The sequence below is a fragment of the Pseudophryne corroboree genome, chromosome 1 (genome assembly GCF_028390025.1).
Source record: "Pseudophryne corroboree isolate aPseCor3 chromosome 1, aPseCor3.hap2, whole genome shotgun sequence".
Classification (NCBI taxonomy): domain Eukaryota; kingdom Metazoa; phylum Chordata; class Amphibia; order Anura; family Myobatrachidae; genus Pseudophryne; species Pseudophryne corroboree.
Window position 1 is genome coordinate 804,805,216 of NC_086444.1, and position 19,992 is coordinate 804,825,207.

Sequence of the window (19,992 nt, forward strand, 5' to 3'; positions counted from 1 at the left end):
TGGATTGGTGGGTTTCAAAAAGGTTTTGACAAATCACATTCTACATAAAGATATAACTTTACCTTTTTATTTTGAATCTACACAATGTCCTGTTACCTATAGCAACTAATTAGATGTTAGCTGTTTAGTTCAAGTACACTGTGCTACAAACAAATGTCTGACTGTTAGCTTTTAGTTACAGATAATTGTGCTAATGTTTTAATGTATTTATTCAACTTCACCAACATGTAAATAATGGAAAGCCGTTGTAGTAGCAGATATTGTTGTTAATGGGCATGTTACTCACTCATATGCAGTGGTGCAGAATGAATCAACACAGTTCAAACATTAAATGCTGCAAATCCAAATATTTGAATACAATGAGATATAGCTGGCATTCCGTTTTATATCATACTAGACCCACATAGGTAGCCATGTCACATAGAGACAAAGCTAAAGTGATCCCAAAGTTTGTTTTGCCAAAGCTACTCTCCTCTGTGCCAATGAGGAATGGAATGAGGGAGAAAAGGTCTATCCTGGCCTGCTCTTGTACAGCAAGTAACTTCATTTAGTGGACAAACTTTCCCAAAAAGAAACCACCCAATTAGAAATGTAACTAGTTATTGATTTTCTGACCTAATGGAGTAGTCGTGACAACTTAGAAATGATAAGACACTGCAGTTTACTTTCTACTGTAACATATATATATAGTAAATGAAGTTTACTGCTGCTGTAATCACGGAATGGTTGTCTAAAGAATGTAACAATCCTGACAGCTGAATCGAGGATGCTTAAGTATGGCTCCTTCTGCCTTCCGAAATTAGCTGTCAGCTGAATGTAATCACTGGAGAAATCAAAATCTGAGTCATCTGATTAGCAAGCCTGGGAACGCAGTGTGCTATTTATTAAGACTGTGTCGAAAAAAATAATCAAAATAAATAACATTAGGCAGATGTTAATAGTGCAAGAGGTATTACAATTAAGGCTTTTTTTTATAGCTAAGCAGAACATGATAATATTGTATAAATAGTATTTTGATGCTATATTAGTTATTTAATATGATATACTCATGATCTTGATTACATTACTGCTATGTTTCAGGGATATGGGGTATATTTTCTAAGCAGCAGCTTTTCAAAGGGGATTGAAAAAGGGAAATAATATTATATGCAAAACATTCCTGTTTTTGCTTTTAATATTATTGACATTTTAAATCTTGCATCCAGAAGAGCCAGAAAGTGGTGGCATCTTATACCCCTTTCACACAAAGTTTTTAGTCCCTGGTTATTTGCGGATTAATTCAGTGTGAAAGGGTCCCAAAAAATATCCTGGGTTCATTTCCCTGGAAATCCAACCCGGGTAGCTTGCAGGGTTGGTCCCAAGAAGGACCCAGGTTTGGTGGCAGTGTGAATGGGTAACCCAGGTTTTCCGATCTGGGTACCGTTCACAGCATAGGCAGAGCCTCATTCCTGGCGCAAGGAAACAATGTCATCTCCAAGCACTACACCGTGTAAATGGCACCAACTGAGAAATGAAAGGTTCTCTATCATGTCTGACCCATAGTGGATCCATGGGTCAGATCCCGGACTTTAGTGTGAAAGGGTATTAGTCAATAAACCATGTGGTCTCATTACTGAATTTACAATAATCTTGAATTTTTATTTTTTTTACATATAGCAAATTTAAGCAGAAAACTGTATATGTTTTTGGTATAAGTTTATCACGTGCCAGTTATTTTATCCATAGTATCAAATAATGTAATATCCATGTTATGCACTAGAAAATGCTTTAAAACAACATTTGCATGTCATTTTACAGATACTTTTGTATGTTATAGTTTGCAAATAATTCTAAACTTGTCACGTCAATCTACTTGTAGGGTTCCGATGGCGAGCCTGGCGCCCCGGGACTTGACGGGCAAAAGGTACAAACATAGTTAAATGTAACAATGTGGTTGCATAATAATTCTGCTATCTATAATAATGTTGTTTTACACAAATAACACATTTGATATGTTATAGTTACTTTAGTGCTTCTTTTGTCATATAATGATTTTTCTTCTAATGAAATCTGTCTGCTTTACTTCTGTAAACATTAGGAGGGATTCTAAACATTTTCTAAATATTGGTATTGAGAACAGATGCACATATTCTTTACTATAGCAAAGAATACATCGGGACAGAAAATACAGTACATTTATGGTCCTCTAAATATCTGTCAGCTCAAGGTTCTCTCAAATCCAACTTCCCCTAAAGTGTTCTGTTGCGTGCCAAGTCAGCTTTGAAATGTGAGCCCAGAAGCAAACCGCTCCCCTCGCTGACAGGCGAAGGAGTAGTGAGCTGATTTGCTGTTTAAGCTGTAGACCCAAGCCAAAAACTCTGTGGCTACTGTTTAACCACAGAGGAATAGAGACAAAATGGAGTCAGAGCTGGCAGCCCTAGAAATCATGAGCTGTCTCATGAATAAAACACATTTCAGGGTAGGAATTGTATCTAAGGTAAGCTTGCTAAAAGTTATTAGTATAAATAGAGAGGAATACAGCTAGCCTTAAATCAGTGGCAGTATGACAGCATTTACAAGAAGATTTTCAGAGGGCTGATTGTGGCCGTCTGTACTTTATTTAATCCAATATGATTCAAGCTGCATTTTTACTGGCCAGCCAGGCTACTTTTACAGTCTGTGGAATTACACACTATTCAATTATCTGTCAGATAATCTGCCAGATCTGGCTGGTTGGAATGAAAATCTGGTAATGGATGAGAGCAAATGACAATTGACCATTTGTTCCCAAACACTGGAAAACTAACAAAATCTGACTTTCATACAAATTGGTTAAACACAATTTTAACCAACGTGGATGAATTACTGTTTTTGTCCATTTTGCAGTGTTTGGGAGAAAATGGTCGATTGTCATTTGCTTTAATTCATTACCAGATTTTCATTCCAACCAGCTAAATCTAATTGTATAGTGTGTACCTAGGTTTAAAGAAACAGTCAGTCAACATCTGATGAAGATTTTTCAGACAAGGACTGGTGGAATACAATGTTGGCTGATAACTGTATCTGATCATGTCCACAATTTTATCCAACCATACTAATTACATCCTACTGCCTCATGTCATTTGACTCAACCAACAAATAGCTGAATATTTACAATCTGGCCACACAGGCTGGGCCACTACTAGGCTGAGGATGAGGCTGGTCTGCTCCTCTGTGGGCATCTTTAGGATTTCTTTAAAGCACAAATAAGAGGGCAACGCATTTGTTAAGTCAAGAGGTATTGAAATCTTGGTATACTACAGACCTCCAAAAAATTACTATCACCAAGTGGTGTGCTCTTGTCTTTCCCTATTATTTATTTATTTATTTTATTTATTTATTTATTTATTTAAATCAATAACTGTAACCTAGATTGGATTACCTTATTGATATTTAATGTTGTTGAATGTTGTTATTCCAATTTAACTAAGCCCAAGTTAAATCAGCCCAAGTTTACCCATTGAGAAATAAAAGTACAGAACAATCTGTGTGAAGTGACATGAGTCATAGGGGGTCATTCTGAGTTGATCGCTAGCTGCATTCGTTCGCTGTGCAGCGATGAGGCTAAAAAACGACACTTCTGCGCATGCGTATGTGGCGCAATGCGCACGCGCGACGTCCTATTACAACGAACGATGTAGTTTCACACAGGGTCTAGCGAAGCATTTCAGTTGCACTTCTGACCGCAGAGTGAGTGACATGAAGTGGGCATTTCCGGGTATCAACTGACCGTTTTCAGGGAGTGTTCGGAAAAACGCAGGCGTGCCAAGAAAAACGCAGGCATGGCTGGGTGAACGCAGGGCGTGTTTGTGACATCAAAACAGGAACTGAACAGTTTGAAGTGATCGCAAGCGCTGAGTAGGTTTTGAGCTACTCAGAAACTGCACAAAAAAACTTTGCGATCCTTTTCGTTCGCACTTCTGCTAAGCTAAAATACACTCCCAGTGGGCGGTGGCATAACGTTTGCACTGCTAGCGAGCGAACAACTCGGAATGACCACCTTAGTGGGCTGCACATAATTCAGTTACATATCCAGATGCCCACTGGGATCATAATTTGCATCTTCCCATATCCATACTCATCTATGCGTATGTGATCAAACCAATCCCCCGCCCGCTATCCAAGAGAGCCGCCACCATTACTAGTGTCGCCACTTACACCTACCCCATGGTAAGTGTGTAAGATGCTCCTAAAAATGGCATGCACAATCCATGCACGATACCCAGAATACGTCACAACTCTGGCAACATGACCATGGAATGTGTGAAAGTGCAGTTGTCACCCAATTCCCACCCAGTAATGTGCATTCAGCCATAGGTGAGAAACAACTGAGATGCTTATTACCCAGAATCACTTGCAGCTGCTCTGTGATGCTTAGGTTGGCTGTGGTGCATGCAGAGTTTGATGCAGATGCATTCGGACATGCATGTGACTCAGAACCAGGCACAATATGTTTCAAATTATCCAATGATGCTTGGTTAATCTAGTTTAATCTTGATAATGTTATATAATGATTCACATTTCAGGCCTTAGCCAAAACATGCTACAGGTTGAGTTTCCATTATCTGAAATGCTTGGGACCAGAAGTATTTGGTATTTTTCCATAGTTTGGAATATTTGCATACCATAATGAGGTATCCTGGGCAGGGCTGGTGCTAGGGTGTTTGACGCCCCCCTGCAAACTATAAATTTGCGCCCTCCCATACTTTACAAAGGGACAGCACACATCAAAAAAGGGATGTGGTCTCACAAGGAAGGGGCGTGGACACACAATAGCGCCCCCATATGAAACACCCCCGGTAGAGGCACTGCTTACACATGATGCCCCAGTTGTAGCACAGCTTACACATAACGCCCCAGTAGTAGCACCACTTACACACAACGACCCCAGTAGTAGCGCCGCTTACACATAACGCCCCAGTAGTAGTGTAATTTGCACATAATAAACCCAGTAGTAGTGCAGCTTACACATAACGCCCCAGTAGTAGCACAGCTTACATGTAACGCCCCCAGTAGTAGCGCAGGTTACACGTAACGGCCACAGTAGTAGTGCCGCTTACACGTAATGCCCCAGTAGTAGTGCCACTTACACATAACACCCGAGTAGTAATGCAGATTATACATAAACCCAGCAGTAGCGCAGCTTACACGTAACTCCCCCAGTAGTAGTGCAGCTTACACGTAACGCCCCCAGTAGTAGTGCAGCTTACACGTATAGCCCCCAGTAGTAGGACAGCTTACACGTAACACCCCCAGCAGTATCGCCGCTTACATGTAACACCTCCAGTAGTAGCGCCGCTTCCACGTAACACCCCCAGTAGTAGCGCCGCTTACACATAACGCCTACAGAAGTGCAGTTTCTTCACATCCCGCCCCGCACACATACTTAAACACACACACACGCTCACACACACACACACACACACACACACACACACACACACACACACACACACACACACTTCCTCACTCACTCTCCCTTCACTTACTTATCGCAGTCTGGCTGGCACTGGCAGGATCTGGAGCAGCATGTCCTTCTCTGTGGCACTGCAGTCTGCTGATCCCGTGTAGCTCTGCCCCCTCCGTCCTTGTAGCTCCGCCCCCTTTTCATCCGATCAGTCAGTGGTCACTGACATTGTCACATGAGGGGGAGAGGAGGCTTTAAGCTGCTGGCGCCGCTGTCTGTCATACGTGACAGGCACAGCAGCCGGCAGCAGTAGGGAGGCCAGGCGAAGCAGCTGGGATTGAGACCAGGGAGAGTGCCTCTCCAGCCTGGCACCTAGCTGCTCTGCATCCCTTTGCTGAGCGGGTAGCGCTGGGCCTGATCCTGGCGATGGGACTCAAGTCTAACCACAGAATGCATTTATGTTTCATATACATCTGATACAGATGTACTGATGATACTGAAGGTAGTTTTATACAATATATTTAATCATTTTGTTGACGAAACAGTTTGTGTACATTGATCCATCAGAAAGCATAGGTGTCACTATCTCAGTCACGCTAAAAACATTTTGGATTTTGGCTTAGTTCGGATATTAGCTTTTCGGAAATGGGAGACTCAGCCTGTACTAAAACCTTTTTGTAAGGTGATATGAAAACAAAAGTGCATTATTTTACAATGGGCATTTGTAAATATCAGGACATTTTTTATTAATCAATCTATTCCTTACTCATTCCTTAAGGATTACAAAATCTGATCTGATGTGACACAAACTACACAGACTTAATGTTATCCTAACTTCTAAAATTTAAAAAAAAAAACAAAAGAAACAAAAAACACGCAAATATGAAGAACATACTCATGCTGCCACCTTTAATAGCAAATACTTGTAGTAGTTCTTTCTGAGTGAGACCCATATTTGAGGAATTTTGGATGATGTCTGAGAGCATTTATATAGCATACCTCCCAACATGACCCTCTCCAGGAGGGACACAATGCTCTGCTTCTGGACTTCCCTATTAAGTTATAATTGTCCTCACCTGTGCTGAAACACATTTCTTATCCATTAGCCTGTTCAACACAGGTGCCGGCAATCATGAATTAAGAGAAAATCCAGGAGCAGAGTATTTTGTCCCTCCTGGAGAGGGTCATGTTGGGGGGTATGATATAGTTACAGCTCTCTTAAGTTCTACTTGAAATATCACAGCATCTAAATGGTGCAGGGCAGTGCTTAAAGTGGTCCTAGAGAGGTGGTGGAACTCACCCCCCTCCCCACGGTGCCCATGGAATAAAGGTATTGCGCGCACCGCAGGCGCTCGCAGCAAAAAGGGGGTGTGGTATCAAAAAGAAAGGGGCGTGGTCACACAATAGTAATAATGCCCACAGTAGTAGCACCCAAGTATAAATTTTGAAGTGGGGGTATGGAAAAGTGAAGGTTGTAATTATGTGCGCGCCGATGGCGCACGCGCTCCTGAAAAGGGGGAGTGCCCTTCAGTGTAGTTTACCACACCATATACCCCTTATACACATTATGCACCACAATAATAGGACCCCTTTCACATTATAACACACAGTATGAGCCGAAATTCACATTATACCACACAGTATGAGCCGAGATTCACATTATACCACACAGTATGAGCCACATTCATATTACACCACACAGTATGAGCCGAAATTCACATTATAGCACACGGTATGAGCCGAAATTCACATTATAGCACACGGTATGAGCCGAAATTCACATTACAGCACACAGTATGAGCAAAATTCACATTACACCACACAGTATGAGCCGAAATTCACATTATAGCACACGGTATGAGCCGAAATTCACATTATAGCACACAATATGAGCCGAAATTCACATTATAGCACACTGAATGAGACGAAATTCACATTATAGAGTGACAGGGAAAGTGACAGCAGGGACATGGAAAATGACAGCAGGGACATGGAAAGTGACAGCAGGGGCATACAGTAGGGACTGGGGAGAGAGAAAGGCAGCAGGGTAAGATTACCTGTTTAGCAGTGGCGGTGGTCTGCGGTGCGGTGGATGAGTATGCTGTGGTAGGCGTGGAGTGGAGGAGGCTGTGGGCTTCGGAGATAGTGAGGAGGAGGAGGCTGTGGGCATGCAGAGGTCCGAGGGCGGGGCGGCAGAGGAGGCTGATGGCGGCTGCAGTGGATCTAGAACCAGGCTGGCTTTATTATCCCTGCCGCCGCATCGAGCTCCTGTGACCACGGTGCTAATATTTCAAAACTGCTGCGGTCCGGCAGCCAATCAGCAACAGATTTGAACTAGTAGCGCCGTGGTCACAGGGGCTCGATGCGGCAGCAGGGATAATAAAGCCAGCCTGGTCCCAGATCCGCTGCAGCTGGGAGTCTGGAACCAGGGCTTCCAGTGCGGCGGTGATGGTACGGGCGGAGTGACGGAGGGCGGACCGGGAGCTCAGCTTCTTTGTCGGCCCATACCCCTTATACTATGCCCACAGTAGTAGTGCCCCTTATGCAATGCCGGCAATAGTAGTGCCCCTTATGTACCCAGGAGTGGTGCCCCTTATGAAGTGTCCCCTTTACAATGCCCTCATTAGCAGTGCACCCCATCAGTGATGCCCTTAATGGTAATGCCCCTGTGTAGTATTGCCCCCAGTAGTAATGTTGCCTGTAGTAATGCCCTCAGTCGTTTAGCCCCCTGTAGTTTAGCCCCAGTAGTCATGCCCCCACTGGTAATGCCCCTGCAGTTATGACCCCAGTAATTTACTCCCCCCCTTTAGTTTAGCCTCCCAGTGGTAATGCCCCCAGTAGTTTTGCCCTCTTGTAGTTTGCCCCATGTTGTTTAGCCCCCAGTGGTAATGGCCCCTGCAGTTGTGCCCCCAGTTGTTTAGCCACGTAGTTTATCCCCCATGTAGTTTGTCCCCGTTAGTAATGCCCCCAGTAGTTTGCCTCCTTGTAGTAATGCCCCCCTGTAGTTATACCCCCAGTAGTTTAGCTCAGGTAGTTATGCCCCTTTGTAGTTTAGCTCCCTGTAGTAATGCTGCCAGTAGTTTGCCTCCTTGTAGTAATGCCCCCCTGTAGTTATACCCCCAGTAGTTTAGCTCAGGTAGTTATGCCCCCTTGTAGTTTAGCTCCCTGTAGTAATGCTGCCAGTAGTTTAGCCCCCCTTGTAGTAATGCCCCCAGTAGTTTGCCCCCAGCACTAAAGCCCCCCAGTAGTTTGCCCCAGTAGTTTGCCCCAGTAGTTTGCCCCCAGTAGTATAGCCCCCCAGTAACAGCGCCGCTACTAGTACACATATTGGAGGGTGGGGGGGGGGAGAGGCACCATACTTACCAAGCCTCGCTCCCGCCGCAGACCTCTCTGGGCGTCCGCTCCTCGGCACTATAGGAGAGGCGTCATGACGTCTCTCCCATAGCACGTACTGACAGAGCCGGAGGCAGGAGCTCAGTACTGAGCTCCTGCCTCCGGCTGCCGCTGTGCGGGGAGAGCCGGGCGCCCGGCATCTCCCTGCAGCGCCGGGACATCGGGTTAGGTGAGCCGGGGGAGGCGGAATTGCGTACCGTCTCCAAGTGGAACTGACGGAACGCAGTTTCTCCCCGTTCCGGTTCACTTTAACCCCTGGTGCAGGGCCTGCACTGTGATTTGGCCATTCCAAAACTTTTTTCAGCCACTCAGAGGTAGCTATGATAATGTGCTTAGGATGTTTGTCCTGACTCATGATCAGTTTTATCCAAGCTTCAGTTGTTTAATTTGACATTTTTGGAGTTTATGGTGGACTCAATAACCCCGCTGCATCCAGGTCCTCAGGTATAACAACCACAAATAATCACCGCTGCAAACACCAGGACAGTTGATTATGAGGTTCTGGTTGTTTTTTTGCCTAAAATGGCTCTGCATATATCTGTTTTTGGTAGTGAATGCATGAGCTTTAGCATTTACCATATTGACAGATGCCTAAATGTATGTATGATTCATTTTGCTGGAATGTTCAATTCTATGAAGATTTCCCTATGTAGAATGGTGCACTTCTTAGTTACTGCTTAGAAATGGCCTTATAACTTTTCCCATGATGGGAAGCCTGGTCAGTTGCTTATATGAGATTGGTATATATGTCTTTTATCTTTGGTATGGTGTTACCACAATCCTGGATGTTCCACAATGGACTGCCAAAGACATAAGATTTTTACCAAAATATTATGTATATATAGCCACTGTACATACAGTACAAAACCATACATTTAGCTATATACAGTATAGAGCTACACTGTCTAGATAGACAGTCAATAGGTTGACATCATATGATCGACATGCATTAGGTTGACAGGTACAAAAGATCGACATGACAACGGTTGACACAAAAATGTCCGACACTTTGATTTTTTTTTCCACGCTTCATGTTCTGTGACCACCATCAATAGAAACGTAGACACTCGTCACACTTTGGACATGGTGGCTCGCTCCGCTACTGCTGCGCTCGCCACAGGATTCTATTCCCAATTGTAATCCACATGGTTAGAAAATCAAGCAAATGTTAACTTAATGCATGTCGACCATACGGTGTCGACCTAGTTACTAACTAGACAGTGTAGATCTACGGTATCATACGGATGCCATTTTATATACAGAATTTATTCCAATTGATGGAACGTTATTAGTCTGTAAAAGTGTAGTAGACAGAAAGTGGAATAAATATAATTTTCCAACACAATAAAATAATGGCAATTTTAATTTAAACCGTGCTGGTTCCAATTATGTTTGCAGTCAAAACTGGGGCAGCTACTCACTCCCGATCCAACCTAAAACATACAAAACATAGATAATTGTTCAATCACCTACCTCGCGGTTATACTGGCGGCGGTATGGTGCCCTCATTGGGATCCCGGCGTCAGTATTGTGACAGCCGGGATCCCAACGAGCGGTATGCTGACCGCATACCAAAGGTGCCATAATTTAAAAATTAAAGCACTTATGATACCACTATTAAAAATAAATGAATAGTAAAAATAAAAATAAAAAATAGCTACAGTGTTGTACATTTTCCCACTATTTGTGGATTATGTGTGTATGTAAGCTGACGTCACCATTCAGGCAGTATTGAGGGAAAAGCCCCAGTGTTGCCTGTTTGGCTTCTCAGTTGATACATTTCTGGCATCTTTGCAACTTACGGAAGAAGGCCTAAGAAAATGAAGCTTTGTTTCTCCACAAACCGGTAGGTCCTGTATATTGAAGTATTATGTCCTTGTTTCCCCCACGTGAATAATATATAATTGCTGTATCATGTTACTACAAGGCAGCCATTCATTGAAAGGTATAGAAGAAGCCATCAATGAAGGAAAATGCTCAGACACAATTGTTAGCCAGCTGGGAAATGATGCAGAGCATTCCTGTGTAATTTCTCCTGGCTCGTGGGCCTTTGCAATGAAAAAATATTAGATTTTTAGTTGAAGGTGAAAAGTGAACTAAAGGAAGGATGAAATTAGAATTATAGCTCTTGTCACATGCATTACATGTTCTGCAGTTTTAGTGTTTCTGCGTAAACACTCCAGCAGCAGACTTTCCAGGCTCTTGTATTTCATCTTCCTGATAATTAATCATTAGCTGTGTCTGAACAATATGACAAACTTTAATCGCCTAGGAGCTGCAGAAAGCCTCGGGGCTGAGATATCAATTACAGCGCTTTATTAAAAGAGGATTTTTTTTTATCAATGATTTGCTGCAAACCATCAAAGCACCACCTCATCTTTATCAGCACTAAGACAAATGTACAATCGGAAGCTCAGCAGTATGTTAACGCCACCTTGGCTAATAAAGTCTATAGGTAACACTACCCGCTTCACTAGCTTGTTGTATGCCACATTTGGTCAATCTACCACAGGAGAACAAAACTAAAAATGCACATACTGTAATTGGAACATGTTTTCTATTTTTAGTCATAATACCCTCCAGAGATAAAATGCATGCTTAGGTACAGCCGTGCTGCTTGGTCGAGAGGGTGGGGAGAGGAGAGAGAGCCCCTGTTGTTGGCTGGGTCGCGGCTACTGCACAATGGAGCTGACAGGTGCCAGGACCGGCGTAAGTGCACATGCTGTGGCTTGAATGCATATGCGCAAACCCACGGTTTCTATGGACTGCATCATCATCAGTACATAGAAGCTGGCTGGAGCTAACGATCAGTCAGAGAGTGGCTTCCTATAGGAAGCTATCTCTCTACTAATCACAGCCCGGTCTAGCAGTTCCAGAGGGAGGAAACACCTCGCAATAGGGCTGGCTGTCCTGTAGGTGACTGACAGGTAGACTTCCAGTAGGAAGTCACTATCAGTCACAGTGTTGCAAGTGCAGTTACGGGCTGCAACTGGCACACCCACAGTGGTGGATTTTACTGGAGGGCTGCAGTCCTGCTGCCAATAGGTAATAGCCGCCACTGCTTAGGTACCCTCCTGTGATAATGTATTAAAGGCATAGGGCCTTATTCAGGTTTGCTAGCAAACCAAAAAAGCTCACTAATGGGCAAAACCATGTTGCACTGCAGGTGGGGCATTGTAAAAATAAAGCAACCAGTATTTAGTATTTACCATGCACAGAAACAATATAACCCACCCAAATCTTAATCTCTCTGCACATGTTACATCTGCCCCACCTGCAGTGCAATATGGTTTTGTCCATTAGTGTGCTTTTTTGGTGTGCTAACAAACCTTAATTACTCCCTATGTCAGTTGTTTTTAGGCAGTGGCAAAGACGATACCTTGAACTGACAAGTTAAACAATTTCGAGTATATTTGTATCTCAATAATGTGCACACTTTAATATACATTACAGCAATATAAAATAGTGGGGTTATCACAACTTAAGGCATAATTCAGATCTGATCATAGCAGCAAATTTGTTAGCTTATGGGCAAAACCATGGGGGTAATTCCAAGTTGATCGCAGCAGGATTTTTTTTAGCAGTTGCGCAAAACCATGTGCACTGCAGGGGAGGCAGATATAACATGTGCAGAGAGTGTTAGATTTGGGTGGGTTATTTTATTTCTGTGCAGGGTAAATACTGGCTGCTTTATTTTTACACTGCAAATTAGATTGCAGATTGAACACAACCCCACCCAAATCTAACTCTCTCTGCACATGTTATATCTGCCTCCCCTGCAGTGCACATGGTTTTGCCCAATTGCTAACAAAAATCCTGCTGCGATCAACTTGGAATTACCCCCCATGTGCACTGCAGGAGGCGGGGGGAGGGGGGGGGGGCAGATATAACATGTGCAGAAAGAGTTAGATTTGGGTGGGGTGTGTTCAAACTTAAATCTAGATTGCAGTGTAAAAATAAAGCAGCCAGTATTTACCCTGCACAGAAACAAAATAACCCACCCAAATCTAACTCTCTCTGCAAAAATTTTATATCTGCCCCACCTGCAGTGCACATGGGGGGTAATTCCAAGTTGATCGCAGCAGGAAAATTTTTAGCAGTTGGGCAAAACCATGTGCACTGCAGGGGAGGCAGATATAACATGTGCAGAGAGAGATAGATTTGGGTGTGGTGAGTTCAATCTGCAATCTAAATTGCAGTGTAAAAATAAAGCAGCCAGTATTTACCCTGCACAGAAACAAAATAACCCACCCAAATCTAACTCTCTCTGCAAATGTTATATCTGCCCCCCCTGCAGTGCTCATGGTTTTGCCCAACTGCTAAAAAATTTCCTGCTGCGATCAACTTGGAATTACCCCCATGGTTTTTTCCATTAGCTAACAAATTTGCTGCTGCGATCATATCTGAATTACCCCCTTAATTCAAGGAATATGACACAAAGAAAGTAGCACAGTTAATTAAATTCACCAGTGGGGAGTGTAGTCAGTCTTACCTAATTTGTTGTACAGTAGTTTAATTTTGAATCTGAGAAATGTATTACTTTTCATTTGACTGATTGCTATTTTTCCTTTGCCATTTCTCTAGGGGGAACAAGGTGCACCTGGTTTGGATGGCATACAAGGGATGAAGGTGAGCCATTGAGACACAGCTCCCAGCTAAAGAACACAATATTATAATTATTGCTGTGCTATTGTGCTGTCACTTTATGGCTGATTTATTGGTTTGAGTTATCCTTACTTAAACCGATGTTACAAATCTTCCATGCTTGACATTTCAGATGGACAGGTAGAAATCATTAAAAATAAATCTATGTCTTATCATAAGCTGTATATGTAAATTGCAGTGACGTGCGGTGGGGTGAGGCAGGTGAGGCAGAGCCTTTCCTGTCATACTAACGTTTGTGCCAGAGTTTTGACTGTGTAAAGTATGTGAAAAATACAAAGAATGTGTTAGAAATATCTTCTTTGCATTATTCTAATAATTTATATAGCCAATGAAGTAAAAATTATATGGTAGGTGAGGCAGTGCCTCACCTGGCTAACTTTTCTGCACATCTCTGATCAAAACTCGCCAAATTTTCAGGAGTTTATACTGCTGCACCTGTGTATAATGCCCAGACGTACCCTTTGGCTCATATATTGCATGTAAATCTGGCTCTGGTGCTAGCCAGTGCCTCCTGAGCCATTTAGCTCACTGCACATCCCTGGTAAATTGTATAAATATCAAGATGTTTCAACCCTGTCTCTAGTCTACACAGTGTCTGTGTATCGGGGAGGGTGTTTGATATTCCCATTTGACTGATGTAAACAGCCAGCTTGCTGATTTGAAATATAAAGTTTAGAAAGAACATGGGGGCAGATGTATTAACCTGGAGAAGGCATAAGGAAGTGATAAACCAGTGATATGTGCAAGGTGATAAAGGCACCAGCCAATCAGCTCCAATATGTAAACTAACAGTTAGGATCTGATTGGCTGGTGCCTTTATCACCTTACACATATCACTGGTTTATCACTTCCTTATGCCTTCTCCAGGTTAATACATCTGCCCCATGATTTGTACTTTGTGTATGGCTGTATTTTAATTATATTCAAATATGCATGTAGGTCATTAAATTACCACTGTTTAGCTATTATTATTTTGAGAATTCCCCACGTGGTAAACACGCGGCTAACGCACATTAGCCCATAGATTCAATGTTAAGTAACCTCAATCTATGGGCTACCTCCCACATTTAACGTGTTAAGTGCACCTGCTGGTACGTAACGCAGTACTTGATTGAATAGCTCAGGGCTGAGCTTAAGCCACAGGGTAAACTAATTGATCTGCCCCTACATTTGCAATATTTGACAGCGTATTTACATCATAGTGCACACTGTTTTCTCTATTATCATCCATGTCATACAAAGAGAAAATCTGTAATTACTTTCAATGGACTTAAAAGTCGGCATGTTTGGTCTATACAGGGAGAAATATCTACTATGGATCACCGATTTATCTTCTGGAATGTCTCTTCTAATAAACTAATGCCATTCTAAATGTTATTAGTAGCTATATTATGGAAAGTAAATAGCATTTATTATAAAAAGTGCAAAGGAATATGCTGGCACTTAATAAATGTTAGAAAATGATGTGTAGTTGATCATTAAAAGTGAAATAACATAAAGGGGACACGGTGCACTAATTGGGGTTCCCCGTCACTTTACGAAGAAAACGACACCAAAAAAAGTTTAAAAAACCTCATGACGACCTTTTGACCCGTCGACCTAGTACATGTCGACCTAATGTCCATGTCGACCTAGTGACCCTGTCGACATAATGCATGTCGATTAATAGTGGTCGACCTAATGACTGTCGACCTAAATCGTGTCGACCCAACGACCCATACCCCTGCAGTCCAGGGCAGCACTCAGCCTGTTTCTGCATCTATGTCTCCCTGAGGCATCCACACTACTCACTGCCTTCCATTTGTGCCGTCTGCTGCGCACAGCCATGACAGTCAGAGTCAGGTGATTGCCCAAACTCCAATGGGAGACCATTCTGCAGTCACATGATGCCCACAGCCAAACCCTGTTCAGCCAGGGGTATAAAGAGAATTTAGTTTTAGACCGAAGACACCAACGCAATTGTTGTTTTTAGCCTTGCTGAGACTTCACCAGTGAGCTCTTGCAAATTATCTTGTTCAGAGACTCTCAGGGCAAATCACCATCTTGCTGCACTACTGGCTCCTGCATTCCAATTCCATTCCAGTGTCTCCTATATTCCAGTTCAATCCAGTTGTCCAGTTACCAGCAATTCTGGTTTAATCCCGATGTCCAGCTACCAGCTGTCCAGTTATCAACAATAATTCCGGTTCAGTCCTAGGACTGTCACATCTGTGCACCTGCATACTGCTAGCAGTTGTAGTTCCACTATGTTACGCCTATCCTGCTCTGACGTATGAGGAAGAACTACATTAGACTTCCCAGCTTCTGCCCGACTCCCACCAACTCCTTTTCTGTCAAAATCCTAAATCGGGTTCCACAGCCAAACACATCCAGTGTATACAGTATGCATGTGCCTCAAGCAAAATACACTGTACCGATTGTGTATAAATATTACCTTGCAATAAATACAATTTTACTATCTGTAAAATAGACCTACTAATTAGATTTAGCAATACAGTATTAATTACCATAGTTGTGTGAAATCGTAACTCTTATGTGTATCTCATATAGGGTGATCAGGGAGAACATGGAGAAAAGGTAAGCCTTTCTGGCCACTCATTTTCACACTGAATATGAGACAAGTATAAAAAAAAGTCAAAATATCAAAATGGCAAAATTCTGTTGTAAATGAAATTGAACTGCAGAAATGGTTATGCATTTCTCCATACTTGAACTGTTTCTCTGTCTGTATATTTGTAGCACAGATGTAATTATACCATTGTTTGGATGGTGCAAAATTGGCTCTTAATCCATAATTAAGGAAATGTAAATAATATGAAATAGTACCAGAGTTGCAAGTCATCCAATTATTGGGGCCATATTTGCCCATTGTCTAGGAATATATGTGAAATTCCTAAATTAGAGCAAGATCTCCCAGACATCCTAGAACACCAGCAAATCTCCAACAGAACTTTTCAGATGCAAGGTGAGTGGGTTAGTAGCACAAACTGCACCACCCAGTAGCCAACTTTTATCATAAGGGGAAGCGAAGGCGGTAACATAGGCTCATCAGGCGCAGGTGTTTCCCTCTTATAAGGCCCATCAAACTTCCCACATGCTCCCCATCTGTACATCCTGTTTTGTGCTCTCCCCTCATCTCTATGCCCGATACTGTGTCCTACGAACTCTAATGTGCTCCTTCTTCTATACATTTTGTATTGTGCTCTCCCTCTCACCATTTCCATGTTTTTATACTGTACCCCATCTGTATGTTCTTTACTGTGCTGACCCCCATCTGGATATTTGATCTGTTCCATCTCACTCACCCGGTTTCTATATTTTGTAAAGTTTCTCTACAAGCCAACCCCACCCCACACACGTTAACTTAGCTGATTCCCATCCATGCACTCGTGCTTCTCTTGTCCTGTCTGCCTCCTCTCTGCTGTTCCCACCAGTCTGTGGTTGTGATGCCCTTTAAGTCTCTGACTAGCAACATTGTCACTTCATTACATCATGCAAGCAACACCGCTGGGAACTCTAAACCTTTTAAGGCACCCAGAACAGGTACTGCACCGTTAGAACAAAGCAAAAAAGGATAGAGAGAGAACGCCTGGTAGCTCTCTTTGCATACCCCATGGCTGTGCCACTTACTCCACCAAACCTCTCTCATCTCAGTAAGCTCTCACTGGGAGATTCATATAAGTGAACATAGCAGGTTACTACTATAGGAAAACTTTGCACATATTTGTTTGCAACTCTATGAGGTGCAAGCAAAAACAAGCAAGGTTTTCTTGCTACAATACCAGAATTGTATTAGCACACAAGATCCCTGACCAGGGGCGTAACTAGAACTTTGTGGGCAAAAGCAGAATCTCAAAAAGCCCCCCCCTCCCCTAACCATTACATCATCTGTACTGCTATGGATGCTGAATGCAAGCTACCAAGGCCGATGTATTGGGGGTGTACAGTACTCACCCTGCAAAATGTATAGAGTGGGGTGGGGGGAGGAATCAGTGCTCACCGTGCAGGTCTGCAGTGTATAGTGGGTGTTCACAGAGCAAGCTGTATGTGAATGGAGAGGGGTCAGTGCTTATCTTGCATACTGCATGGGAGCCAGTACTCACCCTGCAGGCTGCACAGTGTATTGTGGGGGGTCACAGAGCAATACGTATGGGAGCTGAGGGGGGGGTCAGATAACATATTGGTGGGGTCAATTCACACCCTGCACAGTGTATGGGGGAGTGTCACGGTATACAACCTGCATGGTGGTCCCAGTGGTAGTGGTCCTGCTGCCAGCAATCTGAGGTCATGGATATGGGTGGCAGGTACTCAGTGCTGCTCTATGTGGGTGGGGCCTGTAATGCTGAGTGCTGGTGTCCCATCTGTGCTGCGGCTGTCACGGTGCTTTGCTCCACTGACCTGTCCGACCAGCTCCTCTCTCGCCCCAGTCTTTCTCACCTCCCCCACCCCGCTCCTCTCACCCCTCCATCTCTTCCTTACCTGTTCGTCCCCGCTCTTCCTTAACCGCTGACCGCTGTATCCTCTCAGCATCCTGGGCCAGGTGTGCCCACTTCACTCCTCATATGCCTGCCGGATCATCCCACGTTGAACGAGTAGAGTGGGACGGTGCCTCCCTGTCTGAGTTCCCCTCTATACTCAGGCAGCTACGTGTCCCAATGGCCACACTGCCCTGGTGTCACCACTCTGTGTGTGACTGGCTGCAGGGGGAACAGCGGGCCCATGAGGCAGTCTGGGCCCCATAGCAGCTGCATCCCCTGCACCCACGTTAGTTACGCCACTGTCCCTGACACTCTGTGTGTACTAAGGTGGGAGAGGCTGGATATTTTCCCAGCTTGTCTCAAGCTCTCCGAAAAACTTGGTAGAAAAAGCGTTACAGATATTATATATAAATTAAACCAGTGTTCATTTATCTGTCAGACTTGCAAAATTACCCTCATTGTGCAATCACAATTAATGCTGTTAATTAATTAATTATTAATGCATTTGTTTGCCTATTACCAACATATTCTGTCTATGTTTACAGTATGCACTATATTACTGTACCGGTGGAACATCTGTTACTGCTGATGAGAGTTGTGTTTTTAAAATAATCTATAATAAATGTAAAACCGATTTTCGTCTGCGATAAATTAGTCTTATAGATTGCATTAATCTCTCAACAGGGTGACATGGGTGAAAGTGGTCCTAAGGGTGATGCAGGAGAAAAGGTACGCCTTAAGCTCTTTTGGTATATTATAGCAAATCATCATTAGCATGAAGATACTGTTTGACGAAGTAAAGCTTTAGGGGCTTATTATTGGTGACAATCAGGCCACTTAAACTATACTTTCTTATCTCTGCATTTTGCTATCACATCAGTTTGCACTTGACTTACACAGTGCATGTGGGAGACCATTGGGCTGTGCAAGTACAGGTGGCCTCAGAGGAATCAGAAGATCCCTCTCAGGCAAAAGACAGTTGCGGAAAAGATGGCGTTAGCTAACAATTAGCCATGGAATGATAGTACAGATATCTCTGATGTTAATCGGGGGTGGCCAACCAGTCAGAGGCAAAGAGACAGAAAAGATCTGTAGCCAAGGGCAAGAGCCACTAGTTGTCACAAAGCCACACCCCATTTTTGTGCGCACACCTTTCGGTATGACGTTTGTAAGAGTATGACCTTGTGTCATAACCCCATTTTTAGTCATGTTGTACAGTGCCACATACATATAATGCCCCAGTACAGTGCCACATACATATAAAAATGCCAATAAATGGGTGCCTCCACAGTGCCAGATACACATAAGTCCCCATAGTGCCAGATACATATATGCCCCCAGTGCCAGATACACATGTCCCCACAGTGCCAGATACACATATGCCCCCAGTGCCAGATACACATATGCCCCACAGTGCCAAGTACACATATGCCCCACAGTGCCAAATACATATATGCCCCACAGTGCCAGATACATATATGCTCACAGTGCCAGATACACATGTCCCCACAGTGCCAGATATGCGAGATATGCCCCCAGTACCAGATACACATGCCCTCACAGTGCGAGATATGCCCCCAGTGCCAGATACACATGCCCCCACAGTGCCAGCTATGCCCCCAGTGCCAGATATACATGTCCCCACAGTGCCAGCTATGCCCCCAGTGTCAGATATACATGTCCCCACAGTGCCAGCTATGCCCCCAGTGCCAGCTATGCCCCCAATGCCAGGTACACATGTCTCCACAGTGCCAGCTATGCCCCCAATGCCAAATACACATGTCCCCACAGTGCCAGATATGCCCCCAGTGCCAGATATGCCCCCAGTGACAGATATACATGTCCCCACAGTGCCAGCTATGCCCCCAGTGCCAGATTTACATGTCCCCACAATACCAGCTATGCCCCCAGTGCCATATATACATGTCCCCACAGTGCCAGCTATGCCCCCAGTGCAAGATATACATGTCCCTACAGTGCCAGCTATTCCCCCAGTGCCAGATATACATGTTCCCCCCTTCCCCCCCGCAC

The 19,992-nt window shown here is 43.7% G+C and overlaps 1 protein-coding gene across 1 annotated transcript in view; it reads left to right on the forward strand.

The window, feature by feature from the left end:
- LOC135049880 (collagen alpha-1(XXV) chain-like) overlaps window positions 1-19,992 on the forward strand; it is a 267,395-nt gene that overhangs the window by 126,678 nt on the left and 120,725 nt on the right. The window contains exons 10-13 of the mRNA XM_063955838.1: window positions 1,859-1,903; window positions 13,403-13,447; window positions 16,034-16,060; window positions 18,646-18,690. Coding sequence (XP_063811908.1) covers window positions 1,859-1,903; window positions 13,403-13,447; window positions 16,034-16,060; window positions 18,646-18,690 — 162 coding nt within the window. The remainder of the gene's footprint in view (window positions 1-1,858; window positions 1,904-13,402; window positions 13,448-16,033; window positions 16,061-18,645; window positions 18,691-19,992) is intronic.